Raw genomic sequence first — 12,875 nt, 5'->3', positions numbered from 1 at the left:
GAACATGTGTTTTTCATCTCTTATCTTCTGCTTGTGTTTCTCTTTAAACATTTCATTTTTGATAGTAGATTGCACTAAAACCAAGGTTTTAAGTAGGTGACTTTTTTTAAAAAAAAAGAACAAAAAAGTTCCATTCTCCTTAACAGAATATAACTTCAAAAACACATGAATACTTAATTGTGAGTTTGCAGACATTAAAATATTTTAAATATTCCATATATACACTGCAGATGTATATTAAAGCAAAACAAAATCTAAGTTGAAATGCTAAATTAGTATCCTTCTGTTTACAACCGTATTTTTCGCCCTATAGGACGCACTTTTCCCCCTCCAAAAATGAAGGGGAAATGTGTGTGCATCCTATGGGGCGAATGCAGGCTTTCGCTGAAGCTTGGAGAGCGAGGGGGGTCGGTGCGCACCGACCCCTCTCGCCCTCCAGGCTTCAGGAAGCTATCCGCTAGCCGTGGGAGACGCAGCTCTCCCACAGCTAGCAGACAGCTTGCCGGCACCCAGAAGCTTGGGGCGCGCTGAGCTCAGCACGCCCCAAGCTTCGGGCTTCGCGCAGTGCTCCGCTAGCCATGGGAAAGCCGCGCAAAGTCGCGGGGCTCTTCCACGGCTAGCGGAGACCTTGCCGGCACCCAGAAGCTTGGGGCGCGCTGAGCTCAGCACGCCCCAAGCTTCGGGCTTCGCGCAGCTCTACGCTAGCTGTGGAAGAGCTGCGCGACTTCGCACAGTTCTCCCACGGCTTGTGGATAGCAGCCTGTTCTGGGGGCTGGGGTTGGGGGAAGCTCAGGCTTCCCCCGCCCCAGCCCCACACCTGGGGGGGCAATAAAATTTTTTCCCTTTGTTTCCCCCCCAAAAAACTAGGTGCGTCCTATGGGCCGGTGCGTCCTATGGGGCGAAAAATACGGTAATTTATTGGTAGAACATTTGGTACATTACGCGTAGTAATATCTAACTGAATAATCAGTGCTGCGGAGAAAATTTATATTATTAACGGAAAGATTTTAATTTATTTTTTTTCTGTATGCTGTTACACACTCCTTAACCTATTTGCTTTTCTTCATGTCTGAACACGAGGGAAATTAAATTGTAAAAGAGGGTGTGAATTGTTGTTAACTGTATTTCTGTGCCATCTTTTTTCCACTGTGCCAAATTTTTTGATGAGTTGCAAAGAAAATTTGATCATCCCAGAGGATTGCAAGGCATAAGCACACACAAACGTGTTGCCGTTCAACTGATTATTAGGAAACTACCTTCATAAAATCACTTTTTTCTAAATTAGAATTTTAGGGTGTAGCTGCAAAGGAAGCTTACATTTGCTAGTTGAAAAAAACCCCCACAGCATAATTCTGCTCCACGCATCAAGAGGCAGTGAATTACGTATTGTTAAACAGGCATGCCCTTTCACAAGCCTTTGACAACCTATAAGGCTGGGCCAAAGTATTTGGCTTATATGTTTCTGTCAATTTGAGGGGAGGCAGTGAGAGATTTTATTTTCGTGGGCTCCATGATCACTGTAGATGGTGACAGCAGCCACGAAATTAAAAGACGCCTGCTTCTTGGGAGAAAAGCAATGACAAACCTAGACAGCATCTTAAAAAGCAGAGACATAACCTTGCCAACAAAGGTCCATTTAGTTAAAGCTATGGTTTTCCCAGTAGTGATGTATGGAAGTGAGAGCTGGACCATAAAGAAGGCTGATCACCGAAGAATTGATACTTTTGAATTATGGTGCTGGAGGAGACTCTTGAGAGTCCCATGGACTGCAAGAAGATCAAACCTATCTATTCTTAAGGAAATCAGCCCTAAGTGCTCACTGGAAGGACAGATCGTGAAGCTGAGGCTCCAATACTTTGGCCACCTCATGAGAAGAGAAGACTCCCTGGAAAAGACGATGATGTTGGGAAAGATGGAGGGCGAAGGGGACAACAGAGGACGAGATGGTTGGACAGTGTTCTCAAAGCTACCAGCTTGAGTTTAACCAAGCTGTGGGAGGCAGTGGAAGACAGGAGTGCCTGGCGCGCTCTGGTCCATGGGGTCACGAAGAGTCGGACACGACTAAACGACTAAACAACAACAACAAAAGTTAATAGCCCTAAAATATTTGGCTGCTATATTTCAGCAGGTGATAGTTGTTAAAAGATTGCTTCTTGATGCAGGACCACTCTGGAATATTCTGAATGAGAAAACCTCTATCAGAGTAAGGGGTAAGGGTCATATTTCTAAGGATTGTACAACTAGATCTGTGAAAGGGAACAAAGTTCTGGCACCTCGCACATGGGCACCATTGCTATTATAAGAGAACGAGGAAAGTGGTGAATTCTGGCACCTCTTTTTCTAGAAAAATAGCACTATGTGTATCCTGGATTGTAATCAGCAATATTCTTTTTCTCTTCCCATAAATATATACAGAATTATACGAGTGTGTACCTGTACAATTACATTAAATTGTTATTGTACCATTGCTGCATTTCATATTCCATTTGACATTTAAAGCAAAATTTCACATTGTGAAGCTAGGCACTGTGAAAATACAAATGCAGGAAGAAATATAAGTTTATCATCCAGTTTCATTCAAAGGAGTAGCTATTACCATAAAAGAGACCATATTTAGTTCTTTAAATTTAAATTGTGACCTTTTATACAAAGGTACTATAGCGCTATGTTGTGAGTGATCTGTCAAATGAGAACATTTCTTCCTTATGAGAACAATAATATCTAATTGCTAACATTAATAATGAAAGGAATGCGATTTTAATTGCAGATGTAAATGTTTCAAAGATTAGCTGCTCTCCTATTTACTTTCTATGTGCCATGCCTAATCTTGTAGACCTCTCTCACTTGCCATCTTACTTGCCTTTTCTCCAAACAAAAACTTCACCGGGTGCAGAAGACATGCAGAAGACATGTGACTGTCACCTGAGGAAATAGACAAAGATTACATAGCTGATTCACTATTCTAATAGATTACATCAACCATATGACCTTTGCCTATGTGAAAATTGTCCAATCCATCTCTTTCACTTTACAAAGTTTTCAATACACACACGGAAGAGTTCAAATAATCCTCAGAATATGTTTTTGATGCTGCACATTAAGTGAGGGCATTTTTAAACATAATTTTCACATGCTTTATGTGGGTTGGTTCCCCAGATGAGGACCAAATCAAATAATGCAAACATGAAGAGCTTTTGATAGGTGTTATTGAAACCAAGTCAGTAAAAATTGCATTTCTAAGAAGAAAAACATAAGAAACAAGCAGCAGAGGAGGCAACTTCAGATTGTTCCCACTGGGCCTTCCATAAGTAGGCCAAAAGCATCTTAGATCTTCTTCTAGCTCCATAGAGTATAAATGACACCAGTTTGCAGTACTTTGTGCTCATTCACCCATAAGGTAGACTTTAGGGATTCTAGCCTAATTGTGCATAACTTTTAAGCACAGAGAACTTTATACCGTAGAAGTTTAGAAGCAGAAGCTTGACTGAAAGTAGACTTTTCAAATTGTTGTTATGACGGTGACTTTCCCCTCATTAATATTTTGGCATGTATGCACATGGTGGATGTATGGAACCCACTTATTATTATCCCCCCCCCCCCGTATATATGTTCTGTGGCAGGGTCACTGATGTGATCTACCTTAGGGGAGGCCAAATCCCAGTGGCAGATCTTTCCCTACTTACTGGAGAACAATAGTCTAAAACATTTTTCCCTTCCTTAGATGTCTTCTAAAGGTTGTGTAGTTGCTTATCTCCTTGCTTGTGGGTCACATAACTCCATACCTTCCAACAGTTCTCCAGTGAAATTAGGAACGTTCTAAGGAAAAGCAGGACATTCCAGGATCAAATCTGAAACCAGGCTGGCTTTTGTAAATCCAGCACTGTGCCTGGAAAATAGGGATAGCTGGGGGCGTGGGGGCGGGTCTGCTGTTTGTGTTTTTCTGTGAGGGCTAAAAATAAATAAAATTATATGTAGATACAGAATTTGTTTCTCTCTTGCTCTTTTGAATGATTGAGTATTCTGAAAAACCATGTTGGAAAACTTTTTAAATTACTTAGATGAAAGATCTTGTAAAGATCTGGCTGAGAATGTACCATTTTTTTCAACTGCTTGTGCATTTCAGTAATTTCAACAGGAGACTGAAGGACAATCTGTGAATGGACCTCCTGGGGTATTTTTATGAACTTCAAAGCAACTGATTGGGGAGGGTTGCTGCTAATTTTGACCCTGGAAGTGGTGATGGAGGACAAGTTTTAACTTTTTCCTTCTGCTGTTTTCCTGATTAAAATCACCTCTCCCTCTGGAGCTGTGATTAGGCTGGCTGGGGGGCAAAAGTCAGGTATCCACATTGAAAATTTCAATATAGTAGCGCACGACTAAATGACTAAACAGCAACAGTGGTAGGCATGTGCCCATTCTCTCTTCCCTCCCTCTTGCCATATCCCACTACATCCAACAGTATGGATGAAGGTGTGTGGAGAACCAGAACAGAGAAAGTAGGGTTGGTCTTGCTCTCCCCTCCACATATTCTGGATGCATGGTTCACATTGTGTAAACAGGACTTCTGTGTTCTGATTTCCCTCTATCCCAAAATCTGTCTTTTTCCGTTCAACCTTCGGAAAGTTTCAGGGAGATGAAATGTGCAGGGAAAAGCTATGCACTCTGATATGATCTTTAAACTCTGTGTACAGTCACAGAAGGGATGCATGTGACCCGGAGACTTTCCCCTGCTGTTAGTTCGTCGATTGAATTTTATGAAAACATCTGACTAGGCCCAAAGTATCACCATCAGAACTCGTTGCATGCCCACCATAGGTATACAGTGGTACCTCTGTTTAAGAACTTAATTCGTTCCGGGGGTCCGTTCTTAACCTGAAACCTTTCTTAACCTGAAGCACCACTTTAGCTGTGGTGCCTCCCGCTGCCGCCGCGTGATTCCTGTTCTCATCCTGAAGCAAAGTTCTTAACCCGAGGTACTACTTCCGGGTTAGCGAAGTCTGTAACCTGAAGCGTTTGTAACCCAAGGTACCACTGTATATAAAGCACATTTAAAGCAAATGATTCCCCCACCCCCAAGAATCATGGGAACTGTAGTTTACCCCTCACACTGCTAAAGTTCCCAGCATTCTTTGGGGGAATGTATCAGCCTTCTTTATGGAAGTGAGAGCTGGACCATAAAGAAGGCTGATCGCCGAAGATTTGATGCTTTTGAATTATGGTGCTGGAGGAGACTCTTGAGAGTCCCATGGACTGCAAGAAGATCAAACCTATCCATTCTGAAGGAAATCAGCCCTGAGTGCTCACTTGGAAGGACAGATCGTGAAGCTGAGACTCCAATACTTTGGCCACCTCATGAGAAGAGAAGACTCCCTGGAAAAGACCCTGATGTTGGGAAAGATGGAGGGCGCAAGGAGAAGGGGACAACAGAGGACGAGATGGTTGGACAGTGTTCTCAAAGTTACTAACATGAGTTTGACCAAACTGCAGGAGGCAGTAGAAGACAGGAGTGCCTGGCATGCTCTGGTCCATGGGGTCACGAAGAGTCGGACACGACTAAACAACAACAGCAGCATGTGCTTTAAATATATTTTTAGTTCTGCCCAAAGTTGTTGAGCTTTCTTTGAGCTATTTCTATGGAAAAACAGCAAAAACGGCACTGCCTCCATGTGCCGCCATAGGTATGGATTTTCCTGGACATTTGTCCATTCCATGTGTACGCTGCTGCCGACTCCAGTATACCGGATATATCTGGGAAATCTCGGATGTATGGCAACCCTAATTAATTCCTTAAGACTTGGTATACCTTTCCAGCAGCCAAGAATGGCTTTCCTCCCCCAAATCATCATCTGTTTAATGATTTGGGTAAGAAAAGCTTGAGCATGTACAAATCCTGAACCACTGAAACATCAATAAAAGTGGGAAAAGAAATATAAAATGTCATTTAGTAATATGAACTTTTATCAGAGGGTGCATGTCACTCCTTCAGTAGAGTGTTGATCAATGTACAATAGAAAAAGTTGCCTTTGTCTTAAAAAAATCATGTAAGCACTTTTTGGAGATGTGTTTTTTTAAAGGTGAGACTGCCAGTTAAAGATTATGATTCATGTGTCTTCTAATAAAGTTGCCTAAAAATTGTTATTTTGCGAGTTGACTTTTTATTAGCCTTTTTCCAGAGCTAGTGAGTAATTCACGATGCCCTGGAAACCACTTATCATTTCTTGACTGCACAAAGAACGGTAATGAAAATTAACACAGAAGATAAACTGTCCCTTATTGAAATTTAAACGAGAGCTAATGTGTCCTGAATTGATTCAGCAAAAACAAGGAAAGTTTAACGTCAGACTTGTCTTTTGCTATGAAAGGGCGGTGAAGAAAATTCCGTCTGCTATCACTAAAATTTTAAAGAAAATTTCCACTTTCACGTGGAATGGGAGAAACTGTGCCTCATTCATGAGATAAATTATTTAGAGCACTGCTGCAAGTCTCTGAGTAAAAAGAGGGGGGAAAGTTGGACCAGTGGAAAATAAGCTAAATAGAATCTCTGTGTTCCAGAATGATTGTAAATGGAGAACATATTGCATTTCTTAAACTCTTTTTCACTGCTCTTCATTATTGGTATTGCGCATTCAGAAACTGGGGTTACCCATATGGATAACAAAACATGGAATGTCTTGTCAGAACGATGTCTTAATAGACAAATTAGCAGTAGTGACATACTCCTTAATGTGTTACTCTTGTTGGGAAACAAACCTTTCCAATTTCAGAGTAAACATACTTTTACCATTGATCTACATAATTCCAGTGTGGGTGGATGAGTAATGTTCATTTACCAATTGCACTGAATAGTCTCGCTCTTCCGTTCAGAGTCTATTTGTAGGAAGTACTGCATAGCCTCCATTGCCTGGCCTTGATATGCTCTTTTCCGTATTAAAAATAATTTCAGATTTCGAGTGAATTAACCGTTTCTCACCAGTCCACCTCTACCCCATTTTGAGAAGGTCTGATTTTTAATGTTCAGCATTAAATGGCAGAATGCCATGCAAACCCTAAGGTAAACTGATTTATATTAAGGAACTGGTATGGTAATAGCACCTTGTAACAACACATTGAGTTTTCCGGGCGGAAAGAGATAGCAAAATAAGTCTTTGGTTTGGTTGCTAAAGTGTTATCAAAGCTTCTGCTAACAGGGGCCCTATTCCGAATGGAACGCTACCTTCCTTATATATTGTTTACATGCTAAATTCAGGCTACGTATGAACAGGATGTCTTCCAAAAGAATAATATCAGATACCCACAGGGGGGAGCTAGAGGATAATATCCCTCATAAATGTCATGGAGGGATTCCTCACTGGAAATAATCTAAGTAGAAAGAATGTCCTGTTTCATTTGCTGGGCTTCTTCGTGGGAATTTATTTTTTATTCATTATATTAATAGGTCAATGCTATACTTTAAAGGAAGCCCAAGTGGTGTGCATTAAAACACACAAATAATGAATTTTATTGCATTGTGATGCATTATAGGAATCCACTCAAAATAAAGTTTTCCCCAAACAGCTGTTCCTTAAACGTAGAGCAGGATATAAGAAATAAGTACATTGAACTAATAATGAAATAAACTAGGAGCAACAGCATTTCAGATCTTCTCTCCAGCCTTTAGGGAAAGCATATGAGACATTAAAGGGTTGTGATTATTAGCAAAAGCTTGTAAAGGAAGTAGCTAGACATCGTTTTTTTGAAAGCAAATTTCATCATGATTGCTGTAACAAAGACACAGTATGTCTTTCATTTCAGGAGAGTCTGAACAGCATCCTAAAAATGAGATTGACAGGGCTACTACTAGCAAAAACTGTAAAACACAGTATAACCCCCTTGCCAACTTCCAAGATGATGGCAATGATGATGTGATACAAGTTTTCATCAGCTGTGGGCATCACAAATGTATCTCAATTTAGAGGTACTGGCCTGGTTTACATGTAACACTAAGCCAAACCGTGGCTTAGCAGGCATGACCAAACCCGGCCCTCCAGGTGTTTTGGGACTACAATTCCCACCATCCCTGACCACTGGTCCTGTTATCTAGGGATGATGGGAGTTGTAGTCCCAAAACATCTGGAGGGCCAAGTTTGGCCATGCCTGGTAGGGTAACAAGCAAATGTGAAGGTTACCAGAGAGGATATAATATTTATTTATACTCTTCCTTTTCCCCGACACAGCTAAAAACATAGGGAAAAAACAGTCATTAAAAGCAATTAAACACCGATAGAATTAAAACTATATCTGTATAAAAGCTATTAAAGTAAAGGTAAAGGGACCCCTGACCATTAGGTCCAGTCGTGGCCGACTCTGGGGTTGAGGTGCTCATCTCGTTTTACTGGCCCGAGGTTCTGGGTCATGTGGCCAGCATGACCAAGCCGCTTCTGGCGAACCAGAGCAGCGCATGGAAACGCTGTTTACCTTCCCACTGGAGCGGTACCTATTTATCTACTTGCACTTTGACATGCTTTCGAACTGCTAGGTTGGCAGGAGCAGGGGCTTAGCAACGGGAGCTCACCCCATCGCGTTGATTCGAACCGCTGACCTTCTGATCAGCAAGCCCTAGGCTCTGTGGTTTAACCCACAGCGCCACCCGCGTCCCTTTGATAAAAGCTATTAAAAACACACAAATGATTGAAATAAAAACAGCACGATACTAGCCCTTTCATTAGAAGCAGCCTGTTGAACCAAGTATTCACCTGTTGGCAGAACAACAAGGAGGGAGCCAGTCGAACTTCTATAGGGAGGGAGTCCCAAAGTCTGAGAGCAGCCACGGAGAAGGCCCTCCCTGGTTGTTCTACTGCTGTGCTGTGCTAAGCCATGTTTTGGCTTCAAGTGTCATTCAGACCAGGGCTTGTGGTTTAGTTCTCTCCAGACAAACCATGAGTTGTAACCAAGGTTTGTTCTATGGTTTGCAGCTGCAAAAAGTGTATTTTTAGAGTGCTAGGTGCCAATAAGGAACGAACATGTCTCATTTTATATTAAATTTATGGGCCACGTTTCAGGTAGTGGAGCTTGTCACTTACTTTTTGAGGGAGGAAAGCTATGTTAGCAAAGGAAATGCAGGGACATGACAAGGCTGTGCCAGGTCAACTGGGAATGCAGACAGAAGTGTTATTGGTATGCCTGTGATACCAAGCTCTCTTCGTCCATCTATCCCAGGGAGGAGGTGGCAATTCTGGTCTGGGGCCTGAACTTGACCATTTTAGACTGGATGTGAGCTAAGCTTGCCACCTTTGGTCGGGCAAAATAAAGGACAGGTCAGGCAAAATATGGGACGGGTTGGGGGGGGGGAATTGGGGACTAAAAATTACTTTACCAGGTGCATAAATGACTTCAAAGCAATCTATTACTCTTTCTGCTGCTCTCTGACTCTGAATTTCTGTCTCCTATGTCTGCACAAAAACTCTCCTTCCACCCAAGGCATGCAAACCCCCTCAGGGTTTTATTTTACCAAAGAAGAAAATAAAATAAAAACCAGGATTAAGGGGTTTCCATAGGACCAGTCCTTTTTTTCTTAAAAAAAAAATGTTTAGGGGTACTCTTATTTCCCCACTCATATTGAAATACTGCCCCTCAATGAGGCCAAACTTAGATTCACAAAATGTTTAGGGGTATGCGTACCCCCAGAAAAAAAGCACTGCTTAGGAGGGTGGAAAGTATGTGTTCTGTATCCCGTTGGTGTACTGGTGTAACGTTAACATATGAGAGTGCTGGAGGTGAAATAGTTAAACAGGTTACCCAATCAGAACCCAGGGGGTGGAGTCAGAGGGACTATAAAACCAGCTCTGGGAAGAGTTTGTTGGGAGTTGGTTGGTTGGTTGGAGTGGGAGTGAATTGGGATAGAGTCTGTGGGTAGGTTGAGTTAGTGTAGCGAAATAAGCTGAGTCAGGAACAGTTAGGAACTAGGAAGACAAGTAAATGTGAGAGATGGTTTAATGAGGGAGAGCAGGTAGCGGAAGTTATAGGTCTGGATAGGCAACCCATGAGTGTAACGGACCAATACCATTTATGAAACCACACGCTTGTTAAACTGCAATCAATAAACAGAAGTTTATGTTTCAATTTAACCCTGACTGGACTCAGTATTGTACCAGGTAGGGCCTGGGTGGTGGCAGCAAGAAATAAAGTGGTAGCACAGGGATCAATAGACAGTGAAACATCCGGGGACCCTGTGTGATTGCTACAAGTGGTGAAGGAAATGTACTGCAGTGGGGGGGGGACACACACCGAAAATGGGGGGGGGGGGTTGAGGAGGGTCAGTTGTGGGGAGTGAGAAATGTCCCTATTTTCACCTGAGGAATTTTGGAGGGTATGCAATGCAGAGACTAAGGAGGAGGAGAGTGACAGGCACTGCTATGTCCTATTCTGGTTGCACGTAAGAAGGCAGGCAAGTGGGGGCTGGCTGAGTGAAGACTAAGCATCCCATTCATTCTAATGGACCAGTTTCCATTGGTACTTAGTGGTCCGGTATTGAGTTGTGTTTCTTTTGTTGTAATAATCTAACCATTAATTGTTAGCCATTTTGAGGAGCTGGGGGCTGAAAGACAGGTTTAAGATAAATATTTAATAAATATACAGTGGTACCTCGGGTTAAGAACTTAATTAGTTCTGGAGGTTCGTTCTTAACCTGAAACTGTTCTTAACCTGAGGTACCACTTTAGCTAAAGGGGCCTCCTGCTGCCGCATGATTTCTGTTCTCATCCTGAAGCAAAGTTCTTAACCCGAGGTACTATTTCTGGGTTAGTGGAGTCTGTAACCTGAAGCGTCTGTAACCCGAGGTACCACTGTATAAGGAACGTGTGGCAAACAGGTTGTTGTTGTTGTTGTTAATGCTACCTCATGCCAAAATAAGCTTCTAAGCAGTTTGCAAAGTGTAAAAAGAAAAAGAAAGAAAGAAACCCTTTACTATAATATGAATAAAACAATCACATCAAAACATTAAAAAAATGAAAACAGCTGGTTGTTCTGTTTGCTACACTTGTTGAAATTGTTGTCTTTTTAAATCCTTGACAGGTGATAACTGGTGAAAAAGAGAAATGAGGATGACTACCTTTTGCTGATTCCCAGCAGCATGTCAGGTACTTGAATTTATTTCATAAGAGCTTTTCTGTATTTCCGCCCCCCCCCCCCCAAGTTGAGGTTCTGCAATACAAGCTGTAGTACGTAGAGCTCCATGTGACCTCTTTCCCCCCAGGGCACCATTCACCTGTTCAGTGACACTATGCACACCAGTGGTTCCCAAACATTTGGGAGCCACGACCACCCCCTTGGTTCCATAAACTCACCCCCCAGTGCCCCTCTACTCCATAAAAAGCATTATTCAGAATAGTGGTTTGCACAACCAACTAAGGAGTCTAATAACACAGTTATAATTCAAGAGAGGAACAATTAATTGCACAATTATTCAAAATCCAGTTAAAACTATTTAGCTAAACTAATTCAACAAAATTGATGAAGTTTATCCAGTGATGCCATCTTTTCGAAGTCTGAAAACCTCCATGTTAGGGAATCATTCTGACAGAAACAGTTAGAAGGTTCCAGAACATTCATTTATATATGGGAGTGGCATGCTTAAAGTGAACCTTTCTGGAGGTATGTCTTTATTGCTCCTCTGACCTTCTAATTTGAATACTCCATGCCACTTAGCACCTCCTTAGGTACCAAGAGGATGATGCCACCCACTTTGGGAATCACTGGTATACACAGAGTATACATTATGTAGTAATCCATGCTTGTTCTGAGGTTTTGTGTGCATTGCAAGGCATCTGAGCATTGCATTCTGCACATTGCCACTGATGCAGTTTCCCTAACCATTTGAGAGGCGATGATACTCATGGAGCCATATCTACTACGGTTGTTAATGGGGTGTAGCGTAGTTCTGGCAACCATGCCAGAAATCACTAGATTGATATGAATGTCTGTACAAGCACCTATATACTGTATGCAGATAAGAGGAAGGAGAAGAGAGATCACCATTGCTGGTGAATCAGGGAAGAGGCAGGCAAGTAATCCTGACTTTCGTGATGTACTTCGAAAGGGAAGAAGCAGGGCAAGTCCGGGGAAGAAAGAAGTGAGGCTCAGTTATGGAAGATTCTTCTTGCTCCCAGGGAAGGTAGAGAAGGAAGTGAGTGGATAAGGGTTGCCCTTAGTTATTTGGAAGGTTCTTGGCCAATTGCCAGTTCATATATAAAATGGGGTTGGTGGTCGTATTTACACAAAAAGGACTAAGGAGAGAAGTCTGCTTTATCTCGCTTTCCTTTGCTGCAATCCGTTTCTTTAGGCAGTTTATGTCACCAAGGTCTGATATTGAAGGTGCACCAGACTTGGATAATGATGATGATAATTTATTATTTATACCCCACCTATCTGGCTGGGTTTCCACAGCCACTCGGGGCAGCTCCCAACAGAATATTAAAAACACCATAAAACATCAAACATTAAAAACTTCTCTAAACAGGGCTGCCTTCAGATGTCTTCTAAAAGTCAGATACTTTATTATTTCCTGGACATCTGATGGGAGGGCGTTCCACAGGGAGGGTGCCACTGCCGAGAAGGCCCTCTGCCTGGTTCCCTGTAACCTCACTTCTCACAATGGGGGAACTGCCAGAAGGCCCTCGGAGCTGGACCTCAGTGTCCGGGCTGAACGATGGGGGTGGAGATGCTCCTTCAGGTATACTGGATAAAAAGTGCTTAAAGCAACAGAACTCGGCAAAATAAGGGGAAAGCAGGCAAGTTTTGCCTAGTTTCACAAAAAAGATATAGGCTTCACTGTGACCCTGTATGAACTGAGTCTAAACAAGGAGAGCATTGCAAAGCTTTCGAACCACCACCAAAAAGAC

At 42.3% G+C, this 12,875-nt stretch overlaps 1 protein-coding gene across 5 annotated transcripts in view; it reads left to right on the top strand.

Moving 5' to 3' along the window:
• Positions 1-12,875, top strand: part of THRB (thyroid hormone receptor beta) — a 186,812-nt gene that overhangs the window by 115,332 nt on the left and 58,605 nt on the right. For all 5 annotated transcript variants that reach the window (XM_080974980.1, XM_080974983.1, XM_080974979.1 and 2 more), the window contains exon 4: positions 11,050-11,114. Coding sequence is in view for 1 of the 5 variants with exons in the window: in XM_080974982.1 (XP_080831108.1) it covers positions 11,108-11,114 (7 nt within the window). In the remaining 4 variants the exon portion in view is untranslated. The remainder of the gene's footprint in view (positions 1-11,049; positions 11,115-12,875) is intronic.

This window comes from Podarcis pityusensis (assembly GCF_964106645.2).
Source record: "Podarcis pityusensis genome assembly, chromosome: 12".
Taxonomy (NCBI): Eukaryota; Metazoa; Chordata; class Lepidosauria; order Squamata; family Lacertidae; genus Podarcis; species Podarcis pityusensis.
The sequence above is the reverse complement of the archived record's forward strand: the minus strand, read 5'-3'. Positions and strand labels throughout refer to the sequence as shown.